Source organism: Dendrobates tinctorius, unplaced genomic scaffold (genome assembly GCF_039654945.1).
Source record: "Dendrobates tinctorius isolate UK_male_01 unplaced genomic scaffold, ASM3965494v1 ptg000063l, whole genome shotgun sequence".
Taxonomy (NCBI): domain Eukaryota; kingdom Metazoa; phylum Chordata; class Amphibia; order Anura; family Dendrobatidae; genus Dendrobates; species Dendrobates tinctorius.
The window spans coordinates 21,851,543-21,869,299 of NW_027361731.1; the positions used below are offsets into that span (position 1 = coordinate 21,851,543).

Consider the following 17,757-nt stretch of genomic DNA (forward strand, 5'->3'; position numbering starts at 1 on the left):
CACTGTCTATTATATCTAATTTAAAATATTTGGGTGTCTATATATCCCGTTAAAGTGCGCTTGATTTACAACTTAATATCCACCCACTGCTGGAATTAGTTAAAGTTAAATTTACATCCTGGAGCAAGCTTCCGTTGTCTGTAGCCGGACGCATTAATTTCATTAAAATGATATTACTTCCCAAGCTTAGCTACTCCCTTCAGCACAGTGCTGTGATGGTGCCCAGATCTTTCTTTATGAATCTCAACTCCCAGATCACATCGTTTATATGGGGGAAAACTAGGCCCAAACTTAAATTGGCCACCTTACAAAGACCCAAAAAGGGAGGTGGAGCGGCGCTACCAGATTTTTTCCTGTATTATTTAGCTGGGCAGGCCAAAGCTCTATGTTACTGGATGCCGGGTAGCTACATTCCCAACTTTGAAAGTCACCTGCTTCATGCTGCACAGACTGATTGCCCACTGGGTTTCCTTGAGTTAGAAAGAACTGGTGCCCCTCGTCTGCTGCCCTTGCTTCGCTTGGCGCGATTAACATGGAGGCAAATTAAGAAAGTGACTGGGTTTCAAGATTTTATAGCCTAAATGCCTCTGTGGAATAATGATTATTTTCCAGAATTGATAAACCACCCGTCCACTGAATTTTGGATTCAGCATGACGTCTCTTCCATGGGGGACTTATATGATCGGGGGACCTTGAAATCTTTTGAACAATTACGGGTCGCGCATGATATCCCAAGATCCCAATTTTTCCGCTATTTACAACTGAGATCAGCTCTTCAATCGCATGTGAGATGTAGGTGTGTAGGCCGTACTATTTCATCTTTACCTCTGATAGGAATCCTTAAATCGCAGGGCCCTCAGGGTCTCATCTCCTCTTTATACACATACATGCTGTCAGCGGGAGCAGAATCTGCCATAAGTTCTATCAAAAGAAAGTGGGAACGGCTCATCCCTAATGCGCAGGACGAGGAGTGGGAGGGGATTTTGGAATCTCCGATTGGAGTATCACCATTTATTAACAACAGAATGATACAATTATATATAAACTGTGTTCCAAATTATTATGCAAAAAGAGTTTAGGAGTGATAAGGTTAGAATTTTTTTGTCATTTAAACTCATTGATGGTGATGTGTGTCAGGGCTCTTTATATCACTGAAAGCAATTGCAGATACCTGTGCAAATTAGTTTGTTAGGTGTGTCCAAATAAAGGCAAGACTGCTTAAGAAGGCTGTTCCACATTATTAAGCAGCCTACATTTTTTGCCAAAATGGGAAAGAAAAAGGATGTGTCGGCTGCCGAGAAGCAACAAATTGTGGAGTATTTAGGTCAAGGCATGACTACAATCAACATTGCCAAGACACTTCATCGTGATCATCGCACAATCAAGAAGTATGTAGCTGATTCCCAGCACACACGTGTGCGTGCTCATAAGGAAAGATTGAGGACTCTTTCCAACAGGCAATTGTGTCAGGTTAAAAGAGCAGCTGCAAAAATGCCTTGTCATAGCAGCAGACAAGTTTTTGAAGCTGCTGGTGCCTCCAACGTCCCCCGAACAACAAGATGCAGGGTCCTTCAGAGGTTTGCAGCTGTGCGTAAGCCATCCTGTCGACCGCCTCTGTCCACTGCACACAAGCAGAAACGGCTCCAGTGGGCCTAACGATACATGAAGACTGACTTCCAAACTGACTTCCAAACTGTTTTGTTCACCGATGAGTGCCGTGCAACGCTCGATGGTCCAGATGGATGGAGTGGAGGATGGCTGGTTGATGGACACCCCATGAAAACACGGCTAAGGTGCCAACAAGGAGGAGGTGGAGTAATGTTTTGGGCTGGAATCATGTGGAGAGAGATTGTCGGCCCCTTTAGGATCCCTGAAGGGGTAAAGATGAACTCCATAATCTATGTGGAGTTTCTAAAACAGCACTTCCTGCCATGGTTCAAGTGGAAGAACCGTGCTTTCCGCAGCAAGATCATTTTCATGCCTGATAACGCACCATCTCATGCTGCAGATAACACATCTGCATCTCTGGCTGCTATGGGCATAACAGAGGACAAACTTATGGTGTGGCCACCATCTTCCCCTGACCTCAACTCCATTGAGAACCTCTGGAGCATCATCAAAAGGAGTGTCTATGATGGCGGGAGGCAGTTCACATCTAAGCAACAGCTCTGGGAGGGTATTCTGTCCACATTGAATTGAAGCACAAACCATCCAAAAACTGACAAATTCAATGGACAAGAGAGTTCAGAAGCTTCTTTCCAACAAGGGGTCCTATGTGCAAATGTAACATCACCTAGAATAAAGTTTTGACTTGAAAACTCTTTGATTTCATTTTGTAATAAGCTGATAATGCTTATAATTTCACAATTGACCATTTTTTTGTTCAAAATAAAAATATAAAGGTTGAAAACTCTGCTGTGCATAATAATTTGGAACATGCATTTTGAGTGTTTCTTATTTTTAAAAATATACTGTTTTCATAGGCTGTTTGTTCAAAAACATTGCAATTATACTAGAATATTAGATGACTTGAAAATAACAATGACTGCAATTCATATAGGTAATTTAGAGAAAATATGAGGAAATATTTTTTGCATAATAATTTGGAACACAGTGTAATTAATCAGTCGTACTTGACTCCGACACGACTTTTTAGGATGGGCCGATACCAGTCATCAGAATGCTTACGGTGCCACTCTTCAGTCACAGATTTTATTCATATGGTATGGCAGTGTCCCACTGTCCTGAATTACTGGGGAGAGGTGACAACATTACTGTCATCCCTAATACAAGCCCCGATCCCTTTAGAGCCACTGGTCTGCTTGTTTGGGGTATGGGATGAGGAGATCTGGGATCGATATGATGGGGTCTTCCTGCATGAGACGCTGTTTATGGCACGGAAGGAATTAGCATTACGGTGGACGGGAACTTCATCCCCCTCCTGAATTTGGATTGACTTGGTGAATTCGATTGTTCCATATGAACGCACCCTATACCAAAATAGGAGATGCCCGGGTAAATTTGAAAAGATCTGGGGGAGGTGGAACTCCTCTCATCTTACCCTGCAAGGTTGAGACATCACATACGAGATAGTATGCTGTAGGATATTAGGTTGCGAAATAGTAGACATCGGTTGATGTAGTGGTAGCCGTAGTTTAGTTTAGGAATTTCTGATTAGATTTCCTTATCTGAAGACTATGTTAAAAGGCTTATGTGTGTTGTTCGATATACATGTTGTATGTTATATAGCCAACTGTTCTTTGCGCATACTGGGAAGGTTATGTACAATGCTACCTTGTTCTTTTAAAATAATAGTGTGCAATTTCTTGGCTTTATATTTTCAATAATGGATGGAAGCATGTATGCTCTGTAGAAAATATTTATTAACATGAGCCAATTGTATGCTGTGCATTTTTTTTGTATCCTGAAGTTCAATAAACGAATTAAAAAAAAAAATCGTCATGTACTGACTCTCTGGCACACTCTTCCCTCAGGTCTTCCGGAACCTCAACAAGGCACTTGAACAAGGGAGTCTCCCCCTTCTCCACTGCACGGAGATGATCGCCTGGCTCAGTTTCCGACATCGGCTCTTGGCCAGAACAGACACCTGCCGCTACATTTTCTTCAGGGCTGCCATATTCATCAACTGCTTTTCTGCCAGGTGACCTCTGAGCTCGGACATCTCTCTCCAGCATACTCAGTCGGCACTTAGCAGCCTGTCTCTGAAGCTCTTCATGCTTCAACTGCTCCTTTATCCTCCTCAGCTTGCTTCTTCCATCCTCTGGATTGGTTGAGCTTCCATCACTCGAGGAGGTATCTGCTTCAAGCCTTACTTCTGTGGCTTCTTCCACTTCTGCACCCTTGGTCTTCACCTGTGTCTCAGCAATGGCAGGTTCAGACTTCTCATGAGTCTCAACAGTGTCAGCTTCAGCCCGATCTTGGGTCTCAGTAGTGTCACCTTCAAAGGTTTTCACTCCCTTCAACTCTTCATTCATGGTGCTGTTTTGGTCTCCAGCCTCAGCAGTTGCTACTGGTAAAGACACGTCACCTTCCTTCCTGATCTCTTCAGTGTCTGGAAGAGAACTCCCATAAGAAAAAGAAGCACATGACCTTTCATTATCAGCAAGAGACACATGGACCTTTTCTTTATGGCACTCGATTGGAGGATTTGCCGTCCTTGTTGGGCCCTTCCTTACTGGATTCCCTTTCTTTCCTAGAGTCACAGTCACCCCCGGAGTCTGTGTCACACCCCACAGTAAGGTGACCCCTCAAGTTACTCTCTAACTTGGTGTCAGCTCCACTCTTTTTAGCCACCACACCACTACCAGTCACACTATGTCACACTTCAGGTGACGTCAGGTCATTAAGTTAGGCAGACGCATATCTTCCTCTGGTCATCCCTACGTATGAACCGTCAATGTTGGGAGGTGCACATACCGTAATGTACCAAACCCCAGCAGCATAGAGCCCTTTATCCTCCTGCTGCAGAGAAGCTCCCTTCTCCCACAAATCCGGGGACAGCCTAGAGTCCCAGACTACTATCAACGAATAGGATAAGTTTGTGACTACCGCGACATCATGGGTTGCAATGTCATTGACCGTCTCGAGGATCACCCTGGACACCGGATAGTCTTTAGTGTCCCCATGGATGCAGGTGACCCTTTTTGGTATCTCAAATACATTGGGTGCAGCCCCCACTAGGGTCACTGAGCTCCCAGAATCCACTAGTCTGACTATGCCTTCTACATTCATCTGCAGGGCACAATCACGTAGCCCCTTGCCGGGTGGGTCATATGGCAGACAGGGCACACATTGTACACTTCCCTCTTTTGGGCAATTACCACTTTCCGGGACTCTTCCCCTTTTGGGCCATTATCCCCTTTAGGGCCACCACCCTTTTTTGGGCAACTACCCCCTTATGAGCAACCACCCCCTTTTGGGCAACTACCCACCCCCTTTTGGGACTCCACCCCCTTTTAGGCAACTACCCCTTTTGGGATACCGCCCCCTTTTGGGACTCCAGTGGATGCCCATGGATCACGGAGTGATAGCGCTCCTCAAGAGCATCACTGCAAACCACTTCACATATGGCTGCTTCACCTCCCACAGCTGTCACTGGACCTCCTGACACTGCACACTGATCCACACCGGGCATCTTGCACAGCTCCTGCTGCGTTCGCTCTTGGTCCTGGCACGCTTCTCTAAGCCCCAGCCAACATGGGTTGAGGGTGTTGATGACCTTGGTAACCACGCCGAGTTACACCAGAAGCTTTAAACTTCGTGGCCCCACCGAGCCACAGCCAGATGCCTGCTTCCTCGTGTGCTGATGCAGTGGTATCGTTGCTCCTAGCAACCAGACTGCACTGCTGCAGAATCGAGAAAAAGTGCACCTCATCCACTGCCCCCAGCAACCAAGTTTGTAGGCCTTGTCCGATGCCCCTAGCAACAAGGCTACAAGAATGCCACTAGCATTCTCCACCACATGTTACATAGCGATCACTAAGCAGGTTGGGGAACACTCACATGGCAGTGATATTCGAATGCACAGCAGCCGTTTCTTCATTTAAACAAGTCCAGTCCTGTTTTATTATGAAATCATAAACCACTGTAGGCCAAGTTATACATCACAGACCTAACACGCAGTCCATTCTCAACTGCGGTTATGTCTGCACAGTTCATTACCTGACCCTCATCAGTGCATACAGTTCCCTATGCTCTGGGTTACCTGCTTAGCAGTGTTGCCAGCTTCACTGGCTGGCTTCACATTGATCCTGTCAGTAGTCCAGACCTTTAGTAGCTTCCTGGACCTTCAGGAGCTCCAGCCAGCTCCAGTCTCACATATGGCCATCTCTCCATGTGGTGCACACAGGAAATATGTAGGACCTTCCTGTGTTCACAGGAGCACACCCCCTAGGAGGTGTGTGATTAACCCATCCCACCCATCACTTCTGGTTAACCCCTGAATCCAGCCCTTTACTAAAATACAGGTTTGTGGGACTACAAGACCCAGCAACCTGTCCTGGAATCAGATCGCAGCAGACCTCTATCTGTGCGATACACACCTGTCTCTCCATAAACCATTAGTTGGTGCACCACACTAGATTGTGAGCCCTAATAGGGACAGTTCTGATAATGTCTGTAAAGCGCTGTGGAATTAATGGTGGTATAAAAGGGAGTAAAATAAATAAAATGTCACATAGATGGATTACGGCACTGAAAACTCTAGATTCTTTCAACGTTGGACAGGTGAGAGATATTGTTGTCTTTAATTCTTGCTTGTTTACAGGGGACAATGGCTTCAGGGGATTAAGTGTTAAGGGCTTGTACCCATTACTGTGAAAAAAAAGTTATGATTTCAGTCCCGAAAAGTAGGACTAGTGTCATGCAAATGCCATGCAATTTTCAAGTGAGTGCAATCCAATTTTTAACACTTAGCATATGATTGACAACTGAATGCCATGTAATTGCTATCCAATTGCAATACGATTTTAACACGAGCTTTGACACAGAGTAATTTGCTGTCATTTCCACATATTTTCAAAGGAAATATTCTTTAATATACACATATATACAGGTGCATCTCACAACATTAGAGTATCATCAAAAAGTTAAAAACTTAATGCACATTTTATATATTATATATATATATATATACATATATATATAAAATCACAGAGATGGCTTGTTTCTGTGATGTAGCCCGGATTGTTTTCTTTAGTGCACATAAGCACTAAGGGACGTCACCGTACCTCTATATGTGTTTGAGGACCTGCGGTGATGTCACAGTCACTTGACTAGTCAGGTGATGGGTTCCAGGGTGTGGTTATACCTATTTAAAGTAGGCTACTGTTTAACACAGGGCTGTATGTGGGGAAGCCTCCTGTGTGTGTTGAGGCTCCAGGACCGAGACTGAAGTACTGGACACTCATACTTTGTTTTGCCTGAGCTAAAGACTATTTCTTTTGTTCTGTTCTGTTTTGGGTTTGTGAAGCAATCAACCCCGTGAACTTTAAAAGGAACGTGCCTCCTGATTGCGACCCATTGCACCTGAGCGAGTACAGTCCCTACAATTGGTGCTAGACATGCGGGCAGCATTACCAGCAGAGATGTGAGACTATTACTGCATGTCTTGGGTCAAGTCTGTAGCAAGCCAGCAAGCATTGCTGGAAAAAATGGAGGACCTGCTGAAACACTTGGTCCAGTCGCAGTCACAGCAGCAAGAGACCAACAGGCTGTTGTTGCAACAGATACAACAGAGCCAGCAGGAGCAACAGCAGCAGATGCAGATTCTGGCAACCGCCATCCAGGGCAACTCCAGCTCTGGCTGATGACGCCCATGTCCGGAAGGCGGTAAGATGCGCATTGCAGAAAATGACCCTCGAGGATGATGTTGAGGCCTTCCTGACAGTGTTTGAGAGGGTCGCTGAGAGGGATGGAACAGTGGGCAGAGGTACTGGCGCCATACCTAACGGGAGCCCCTGAAAGCATACTAGGACTTGACTTTGCAGGACGCCAATGAGTATCACAAACTGAAATAAATCTGAGAATCTCGTATGTTTGGGGGTGACAATGACTGTCAAGGCACAGCGAGTTCAAAGCAGGGCCTATCACCGGGACAAACCGCCTCGCTCCCAAATATTCTACCTCTTGCACCTGGTCCAGAAATGGCTGCAGCCAGAGTCCTCTACACCTGCACAGATGGTAGAACGAGTGGTTATTTATCGGTTTGTACATTCCCTATCGAGACCCCTACAGGCTTGGGTTGCCCAGGGTGATCCCCAGAATGCCGATGAGAGAGATACCAGGGGATGGAAGACTCCTTGGGGAGGTAGCCCATTCTGTATTGGGGTCCCAGCAGGGGGAGGAGTCCCAGAAAGGGGTGGGGTGTCCAAGGTCAATAGGGGCAGGGGAGGTGGTGCCCAAGGTCCCTACAGGTGATGTCATTTGCTGGCGGTGCCACGGGTCAGGACATATAGCTGGCCTTTGTCCCCAGACCACTGAGCAGATGGACTGCAGCATGGGATGCCGTAGTTCATACTATGCATATCTAGCCTGCAGTGTGAACTTTCCACCTAACGAGAGACCTCAAGTGTGTCCCGTGAAGGTGAACGGTCGAGCAGTAATGGCGCTGCTAGACTCTGGGAGCTTGGTGAGCCTTGTGAGGGCCACTTTTCCTCTGAACCTACTCCCAGGGAAAAAGGTCGGTGTTCGGTACATACATGGTGATGCAAAGGACTACCCTATAGTCGGAGTGGACATTGAAATGGCGCATGGCACGGAGTCACATGAAGTCGGCGTCGTTCGGGACTTGTTGCACCATATAATTGTAGGTTGGGATTTCTGTTTGTTTTGGGATCTGTGGGGAAAGGGTTCTGAGGTTGCTAGCAAGAGTAGGGAACCAATGAACCGTAATAAGGTATCGCCACAACAAGAGGAAGACAGGTTTCTTTTTTGCTTACTTGTAGGGGATGAGGAGGAAGTGTCCCCTGTATCTAACATTCTGGAGTTAGGGATGGCCGGTGAGAATTTTGTGACTGCCCAACATAGGGACCCAACTCTGAGGGAAGCCTTCAACAATGTTACCGTCATTAATGGGGTGCCACAGGAGCAGGGGCTGACACAAGATTTCCCTATTTTATGATGAGTGGGGAGTTGTTATACCGGGTCATGAAAATAAGGGAGGAGTTGGTAGAGCAGTATATAGTGCCAGGCCCCTATAGACGAAAAGTGTTGGACATGGCCCATTCACACATCTTGGGGGGACACCTGGGGGTGGAAAAAACACAGGAATGGGTTGTGTAGAGGTTCTATTGGCCTGGGTGTCACCGGGAAATAGTAAACTATTGCAGGTCCTTCCCTACATGTCAGTTAACTGCCCCACTTCTCACTTCCAAAGTCCCATTGTGCCATTGCCCATTGTTAAGGTGCCATTTGAGAGAATTGCCATGGACTTGGTTGGTCCACTAGTTAAATTAGCCCAGGGCCATCAGTATATATTAGTCATCCTGAACTATGCCACACGCTATCCTGAGGCAATTCCCCTGAGAAATTCCTCCGCAAAGAGTATAGGCCACTAGTTGGTCCATGTGTTTTCCCAGACAGGTTTGCCGAAGGAGATCCTGACTGACCAGGGGACACCTTTTATGAGCAAGGTGATGAGGGAGTTGTGCAAGATCCTGCAAATCTCCCAGTTGAGGACTTCAGTGTACCATCCAGATGGCCTTGACAAGTCAGGTGATGGATTTCTGGGTGTGGTTATACCTACATAATGTAGGCTACTGCTTAACACAGGGCTGTATGTAGGGAGGGGGAAGCCTGCTGTGTGTGTTGAGGCTTCAGGACCGAGCCTGAAGTACTGGACACTTGTACTTTGTTTTGCCTCAGCTAAAGGCTATTTCTTTTGTTCTGTTTTGTGGGTTTGTGAAGCAATAAGCCCTGTGAACTTTAAAAGGAATCTGCCTCCTGATTGCCACCCGTTGCACCTGAGCGAGTACAATCCCTACTAATAAATATTTAATATATATATATATATACACTCACTGGCCACTTTATTAGGTACACCATGCTAGTAACGGGTTGGACCCCCTTTTGCCTTCAGAACTGCCTCAATTCTTCGTGGCAGAGATTCAACAAGGTGCTGGAAGCATTCCTCAGAGATTTTGGACCATATTGACATGATGGCATCACACAGTTGGCACAGATTTGTCGGCTGCACATCCCTGATGCGAATCTCCCGTTCCACCACATCCCAAAGATGCTCTATTGGATTGAGATCTGGTGACTGAGGAGGCCATTTGAGTACAGTGAACTCATTGTCATGTTCAAGAAACCAATCTGAGATGATTCGAGCTTTATGACATGGCGCATTATCCTGCTGAAAGTAGCCATCAGATGCCTGTTCTTAGCTGAGAGGAGTGGTACCCAGTGTGGTCTTCTGCTGCTGTAGCCCATCTGCCTCAAAGTTCGACGCACTGTGCGTTCAGAGATGCTCTTCTGCCTACCTTGGTTGTAACGGGTGGCAATTTGAGTCACTGTTGCCTTTCTATCAGCTCGAACCAGTATGCCCATTCTCCTCTGACCTCTGGCATCAACAAGGCATTTCCGGCCACAGAACTGCCGCTCACTGGATTTTTTTTCTTTTTCGGACCATTCTCTGTAAACCCTAGAGATGGTTGTGCGTGAAAATCCCAGTAGATCAGCAGTTTCTGAAATACTCAGACCAGCCCTTCTGGCACCAACAATCTTGCCACGTTCAAAGGCACTCAAATCACCTTTCTTCCCCATACTGATGCTCGGTTTGAACTGCAGGAGATTGTCTTGACCATGTCTACATGCCTAAATGCACTGAGTTGCCGCCATGTGATTGGCTGATTAGAAATTAAGTCTTAACACACAGTTGGACAGGTGTACCTAATAAAGTGGCCAGTGAGTGTATATATATATATATATATATATATATAGTACAGACCAAAATTTTGGACACACCTTCTCATTCAAAGAGTTTTCTTTATTTTCATGACTATGAAAATTGTAGATTCCCTCTGAAGGCATCAAAACTATGAATTAACACATGTAGAATTATATAATTAACAAAAAAAAAGTGTGAAACAACTGAAAATATATCTTACATTCTAGGTTCTTCAAAGTAGCCACCTTTTGCTGTGATTACTGCTTTGGCATTCTCTTGATGAGCTTCAAGAGATAGTCACCGGAAATGGTCTTCCAGCAGTCTTGAAGGCGTTCCCAGAGATGCTTAGCACTTGTTTTCCTTTTCGCCTTCACTCTGCGGTCCAGCTCGTCCCAAACCATCTCGATTGGGTTCAGGTCTGGTGACTGTGGAGGCCAGGTCATCTGGCGTAGCACCCCATGTCTCTCCTTCATGGTAAAATAGCTGCTAGGAAACCACTGCTAAGGACAGGCACCAAGCAGAAGAGACTTGTTTGGGCTAAAGAACACAAGGAATGGACATTAGACCAGTGGAAATCTGTGCTTGGTCTGATGAGTCCAAATTTGAGATCTTTGGTTCCAAGCACCGTGTCTTTGAGCGACGCAGAAAAGGTGAACGATGGACTCTACATGCCTGGTTCCCACCGTGAAGCATGGAGGAGGAGGTGTGATGGTGTGGGGGTGCTTTACTGGTGATATTGTTGGGGATTTATTCAAAATTGAAGGCATACTGAACCAGCATGGCTAGCATCTTGCAGCGGCATGCTATTCCATCCGGCTTGCGTTTAGTTGGACCATCATTTATTTTTCAACAGGACAATGACCCCAAACACACCTCCAGGCTGTGTAAGGCCTATTTGACCAAGATGGAGAGTGATGGGGTGCTACGCCAGATGACCTGGCCTCCACAGTCTCCAGACCTGAACCCAATCGAGATGGTTTGGGGTGAGCTGGACTGCAGAGTGAAGGCAAAAGGGCCAACAAGGGCTAAGCATCTCTGGGAACTCCTTCAAGACTGTTGGAAGACCATTTACAGTGACTACCTCTTGAAGCTCATCAAGAGAATTCCAAGAGTGTGCGAAGCAGCAATCAAAGCAAAAGGTGGCTACTTTGAAAAACCTAGAATATAAGACATATTTTTAGTTGTTTCACACTTTTTTGTTAATTATATAATTCCCCATGTGGTAATTCATAGTTTTGATGCCTCCAGAGTGAATCTACAATTTTCATAGTCATGAAAAGAAAGAAAACTCTTTGAATGAGAAGGTGTGTCCAAACTTTTGGTCTGCACTGTATATATATATCAGTGCTGCTGATTCCCAGGTGCCGTTATGTGTGATACTGATGCAGCACATGGTTGCCACGCATATGAAACACATAGACACGGATATATCCAAGCCAGAAAAAATTGTTGGTACTTTGCCAAAATTAGCTTTTGGCCATGACTGTATCTATAATGTAGCGTTGGAAGCGTCCGTCTGTCCAAAGTCGGTATAGACTGCGCCTGCGCAGTGTGGCTGGAGTCAGAAGGACACATCCAGCATTAATAGAGGTGACAGGGAGGAGGACGAAAACGAAAGAGGAGTTTGGCACCGGAGACTGCGGTATGCGTAGATGGTGACCGAATACGTGAGGACATACCGCAAGCTCCTTCGAGGCTGGAAGAGGAGTGTTGGACTGAAGTCAGCGCCTACACATGGCACGATATCTGGCGCTATTTTACTGAAGAAAAATTTGCACACAGCGTCTTCAACAAAATTTAAATTTTTAACTCAGACATGTAGCCGGGGAGCGGGGAAATGGTTCATTGTTTTTTTTTGTATGTATAGAACAACAGCAGGGCATGCAGTATGGGGGAGCATATAATAGGATGGGGGACAAATACCAAGCTGGGGGAGCATATACCAGGCTGGAGGGGCATATACAAGGCTGGGGGAGCATATATCAGGATGGGGGAGCATATACCAGGCTGGAGGGGCATATACAAGGCTGGGGGAGCATATACCAGGCTGGGGGAGCATATACCATGCTGGCTGAGTATATATACCAGGCTGGAGGGGCATATACAAGGCTGGGGGAGCATATACAAGGCTGGAGAGAATATACCAGGCTGGCTGAGTATATATATCAGGCTGGGGGACATATACCAGGCTGGGGGAGCATATACAAGGCTGGGGGAGCATATTTCAGGCTGGAGGCACATATACAAGGATGGGGATGCATATACCAACCTGGAGGAGCACATGCCAGGATGGGGGAGCATATACCAGGTTGGGTGGAGCATATACCAGGTTGGGGGGAGCATATACCAGGATGGGGGAGCATATACCAGGTTGGGTGGAGCATATACCAGGTTGGGGGGAGCATATACCAGGATGGGGAGCATATACCAGGATGGGGAGCATATACCAGGCTGGGGGGAGCATATACCAGGCTGGAGGGAGCATATACCAGGCTGGAGGGAGCATATACCAGGCTGGGGGAGCATATAATAGGCTGGGGGACCAGGATGGGGGAAAATATACCAGGCTATTGGAGCATATACCAGGATAGGATACAGGAGCATATACCATGAGTGGAAAAACATATACCAGGCTGGAGGAGCATATACGAGGATGCAGAAGCATATACCAGGATGGGGGAACATATACCAAGATGCAGGAGCATATACCAGGATGGGGAAACATATACCAGGCTGGAGGAGCAAATACCAGGCTGGAGGAGCATATGCCAGGCTGGGGGAGCATATACCAGAATCATAGAATCATAGAATCGTAGAGTTGGAAGGGACCTCCTGGGCCATCTGGTCCAACCCCCTGCTCAAAGCAGGATTCGCTAAATCATCCCAATGAATGGGGAGCATATACCAGGATGGGGGAGCATATACCAGGATGGGGGAGCATATACCAGACTGGAGGAGCATATAGCAGGATGCAGGCACATATACCAGGCTGGGGGAGCATTATATAGGCTGGGGATCCAGGATGGGGGAGAACATACCAGGCTAGGGGAGCATATACCAGGATAGGATAGGGGAGCATATACCAGGATGGGGGAACATATACCAAGTTGAGGGAGCATATACCAGGTTGGGGGAGCATATACCAGGCTGGGGGACCATATACCAGGTTGGGGGAGTATATATCAGGATGGGGAAGCGTATACCAGGCTGGGGGAGCATATAACAGGCTGGGGGAGCATATACCAGGTTGGGGGAGCATATACCAGGTTGGGGGAGCATATATCAGGATGGGGAAGCGTATACCAGGCTGGGTTAGCATATAACAGGATGGGGGAACTTATAACAGGATGGGGGAGCATATACCAGGCTGGAGGCACATATACCAGGATGGGGTTGCATATACCAGGATGGGGTTGCATATACCAGGCTGGAGGAGGATATATCAGGATTCAGGAGCATTTACCAGGCTGGAGGAGCATATACCAGACTGGAGGAGCATATACCAGGCTGGGGGAACATTATATAGGCTGGGGATCAAGGATGGGGGAGAACATACCAGGCTAGGGGTGCATATACCAGGATAGGGGAGAATATGCTAGGATGGGGGAGCATATACCAGGATGCGGGAGCATATATCAGGATGGGGGAGCATATACCATGCTGCAGGCGCATATACGAGGCTGGGGGAGCATATATCAGGATGGGGGAGCATATACCATGCTGCAGGCGCATATACGAGGCTGGGGGAGCATATAATAGGCTGGGGATCCAGGATGGGGGAGAACATACCAGGCTAGGATAGGGGAATCAATAAAACGCTGGAAGGAAAGTAAAAGCGCAATAGGGTCTTATCTGGATATTAAGAGATACCTCTAATCAGATTTTACTCACCAGATAGAGCCCAAACACAGGCTCACAGAAATATTAGCTGCTGCAGATCTATCGGTCTCCTCGTGACCAGCCAGAGTAAAAAAAAAAATGGAATAAAAAGGTGGAATAACTTGCTTGAAAGATAGAAGTCCAAATGGATATTCAGATGAAAAGGTGGCTTTATTCAACGCATTTCGGAGTATTATGTTTCCTTTATCAGGATCCACAAAAGTACGCGTTGAATAAAGCCACCTTTTCATCTGAATATCCATTTGGACTTCTATCTTTCAAGCAAGTTATTCCACCTTTTTATTCCATTTTTTTTACTCAGGATAGGATAGGTGAGCATATACCAGGATGGGGGAGCATATACTAGGATGGGTGAGTATATACCAGGCTAGGGGAGCATATACCAAGAAGAGGGAGAATATACCAGACTGGGGGAGCAAATATCAGGCTGGGGGAGCATATACCAGGATGGGGGAGCAAATATCAGGCTGGGGGAGCATATACTGAGCTGGAGGAGGATCTATCAGGATGTGGTAGCATATACCAGACTGGGGGAGCATATACCAGGATGGGGGAGCATATACCAGGCTGGAGGAGCACATACCAGGATGGGGGAGCATATACCAGGATGGGGGAGCATATACCAGACTGGGGGAGCACATACCAGGATGGGGGAGCATATACCAGACTGGGGGAGCATATACCAGGATGTGGTAGCATATACCAGACTGGGGGAGCATATACCAGGCTGGGGGAGCATATACCAGACTGGGGGAGCATATACCAGGATGTGGTAGCATATACCAAGATGAGGGAGCATATACCAGGATTAGCTATTGATCCCGTTGTACGCCCGGGTTGTGAGCATTTTTATTGGTGCATTTTTGTGCTATGTTAAAGGGAACTCGTCACCAAAAATAACGTTGTTAACCTGCAAATGTGTAATCAATCTGCAGGTTAACAGTGTTATTATGCTGCCTGGTGCCCGCACAGAGCCAAATGCAGAGGGGGGAAAATGGTCTTTATTCTTAGCAGTATGGTCATTTCAAAAAAGTGCTCATTTCTGCATCATAGAAGATCTTCATATGCTGCCATGTCACGTCTCACCATGACTACTCTGTAATGGTCTTGCACTGGCATGCTCCTGCACTGTCACTTTTCTAACCAGCCTTCCCAATACAGTCCATGGCTGCGCTGGTGGAGATGCTGCACTAAATTCACAGGGTCACTTAGTTCATTGTGTAAAGATAAAAGAAACCACAAAAGCGCGCCCATAGGGCTTTGCCAGATATAATAAGTAAAATTTGAATTGTTCAGGGTACTCACCCTCAGAGGTTGTGTAACGCCACAACTACTAAATACGCTCAATCCCATATAATGAAGCTGCAGCTGGAGGCTGTAGACAGACAGCGTCTGCTTCCATTACTCAAAGAGGAGATTGCAAAAGGGGAAAAAAACACCTGGTTCCCACTCTGGTACATCCGACCTGAGGAAGAGGTCATGGAATGGACCTCGAAACGCGTTGTCTTTGTATGTACCATGAAATAAAGCATTGATAATGGAACCTACTCCTAGAATCGACTGGATTTCCTCCATTTGAGGGTTGAAGTATAGCAGCGCGGGAACCAGGTATTTTTTTTTTTCCCTTTTGGGATCTCCTCTTTGAGTTAGTTCATTGTGTAAGAGTCAAATTAGCCAATCTGTTATTACCAGAGCTAAGTTGTTACCCGGTTTTGAGTAGATTATTACCGGACCCTACTTCTAAATCCTTTCCTGATCTGTCTACATATTTCTTGTTGACCTCAAAACGGTTTGGCTTCTCACTTGACTGTCCTTCCAGGACCGGTACGGCCGATAGAAATTCAACATATAATTACAGTAGAATCTGTGACTTCTCTGCATTTAGTGGTCACTACTCACCTGGGTAGCCATATGTAGGAATCTCCTCTACACACCGCTCATCACCCCTCACATATGTCTCTGTAGTATTAATATGGGTGAGATCTTCACCCTGAAACAAATATTGTAAAAGTCACTGACAGATGGAGAAGTCCCATCTATGATCAGCTCTAATCCTGCCATCTCCACCGCTCTCATTACACAAGTATAAAACATATAATACTGGTGGTAGCACGGACAAACATGATACACAACTAAAATATGTGTATAAAATACATATTTATTAATTCAATTAAAAATCATTATGTATATAATAAATACAAAAATAGGGGAAGGACAAAAATCAAAAAGTGGAAAAAATACTATGCGGGGTGATACGGGGCAAACATATTTAGAGCACCAAAACAGTATAATGTTGCCATATATAATATATAAATTCCAATATCATTAGAGTAACATGGCAGAGGGTGCACACAAATATATATATAGCAAATAAAGCAAAATATATATTAAAGTGTTAAAAAGTTTATACATAGAGACCCGGTAATAAAGGATTTGTCAAAGCTCAGGCGAAACGCGCGTCGGGCAGGTGCGGGCTGCTGCAGGGGTCTCTCGCTGGTCAGTATACTGCTTCTATTTTCCTCTATGGGCATTTCCTTATACATTGGCACTTTATACTAAATGTATATTTGCACTTTATTATCTCTGGTCACTTGACTTTTATTACCGGGTCTGTATGTATTACTTTTTAACACTTTAATATATATTTACTTTTTGTGCATATGAGGATAGTTATCCATTTGGCTTTATTTTTGTGCAGTACTGTCCTGATATTTATTGTATATCTATATATATTTTTGTGCACCCTCTGCCATGTTACTCTAATGATATTGGAATTTATATATTATATATGGCAATATTATACTGCTTTGGTGCTCTAAATATGTGTGTCCCGTATCACCCTGCATAGTATTTTTTCCACTTTTTGATTTTTGCCTTTCCCCTATTTTTGTATTTATATACATCATGCTTTTTAATTGAATTAATAAATATGTATTTTATACGCATATTTTAGTTGTGTATCATGTTTGTCGGTGCAATATCCAGTGGATACACAGATTTCTCATGCTGATTGTTTCTATTTGTGTATATAATACTGGTGGATAAAACAAGACTGAGCACAAGACCTTCACAGCCGTCTACACATCATAGGGGAGATCTCATGACACCTTCTCTCCATCTACCTGATGATCCTGAGGAACATTGGGATCTTCTTGGTTACAGTCCTGTGGAAGAAGAGGACAGGGACATCTCTCTGGTGTTGTCCTCTTACTGGATAGATCTGGAGGAAACACATACAGGGACTGAATTCATTCTCTACATACAGATAATTATAGGCCGTGTGTATTTAGTCCTGTCTATTACCTGGTGATGTGAGGGGCTGGGGAACCTCCATCATGACGTCCTTGTACAGATCTTTGTGTCCTTCTAAATACTCCCACTCCTCCATGGAGAAATAGATGGCGACATCCTGACACCTTATAGGAACCTGACACATACAATGATACCGT

The 17,757-nt window shown here is 45.6% G+C and overlaps 1 protein-coding gene across 1 annotated transcript in view; it reads right to left on the minus strand.

Annotated features, from left to right (window-relative positions):
- The window catches only part of LOC141094353 (uncharacterized), a 64,060-nt gene that overhangs the window by 12,608 nt on the left and 33,695 nt on the right, over positions 1-17,757 (minus strand). The window contains exons 4-6 of the mRNA XM_073580191.1: positions 17,612-17,735; positions 17,431-17,528; positions 16,208-16,298 (exon numbers count right to left, since the gene is read on the minus strand). Coding sequence (XP_073436292.1) covers positions 16,208-16,298; positions 17,431-17,528; positions 17,612-17,735 — 313 coding nt within the window. The remainder of the gene's footprint in view (positions 1-16,207; positions 16,299-17,430; positions 17,529-17,611; positions 17,736-17,757) is intronic.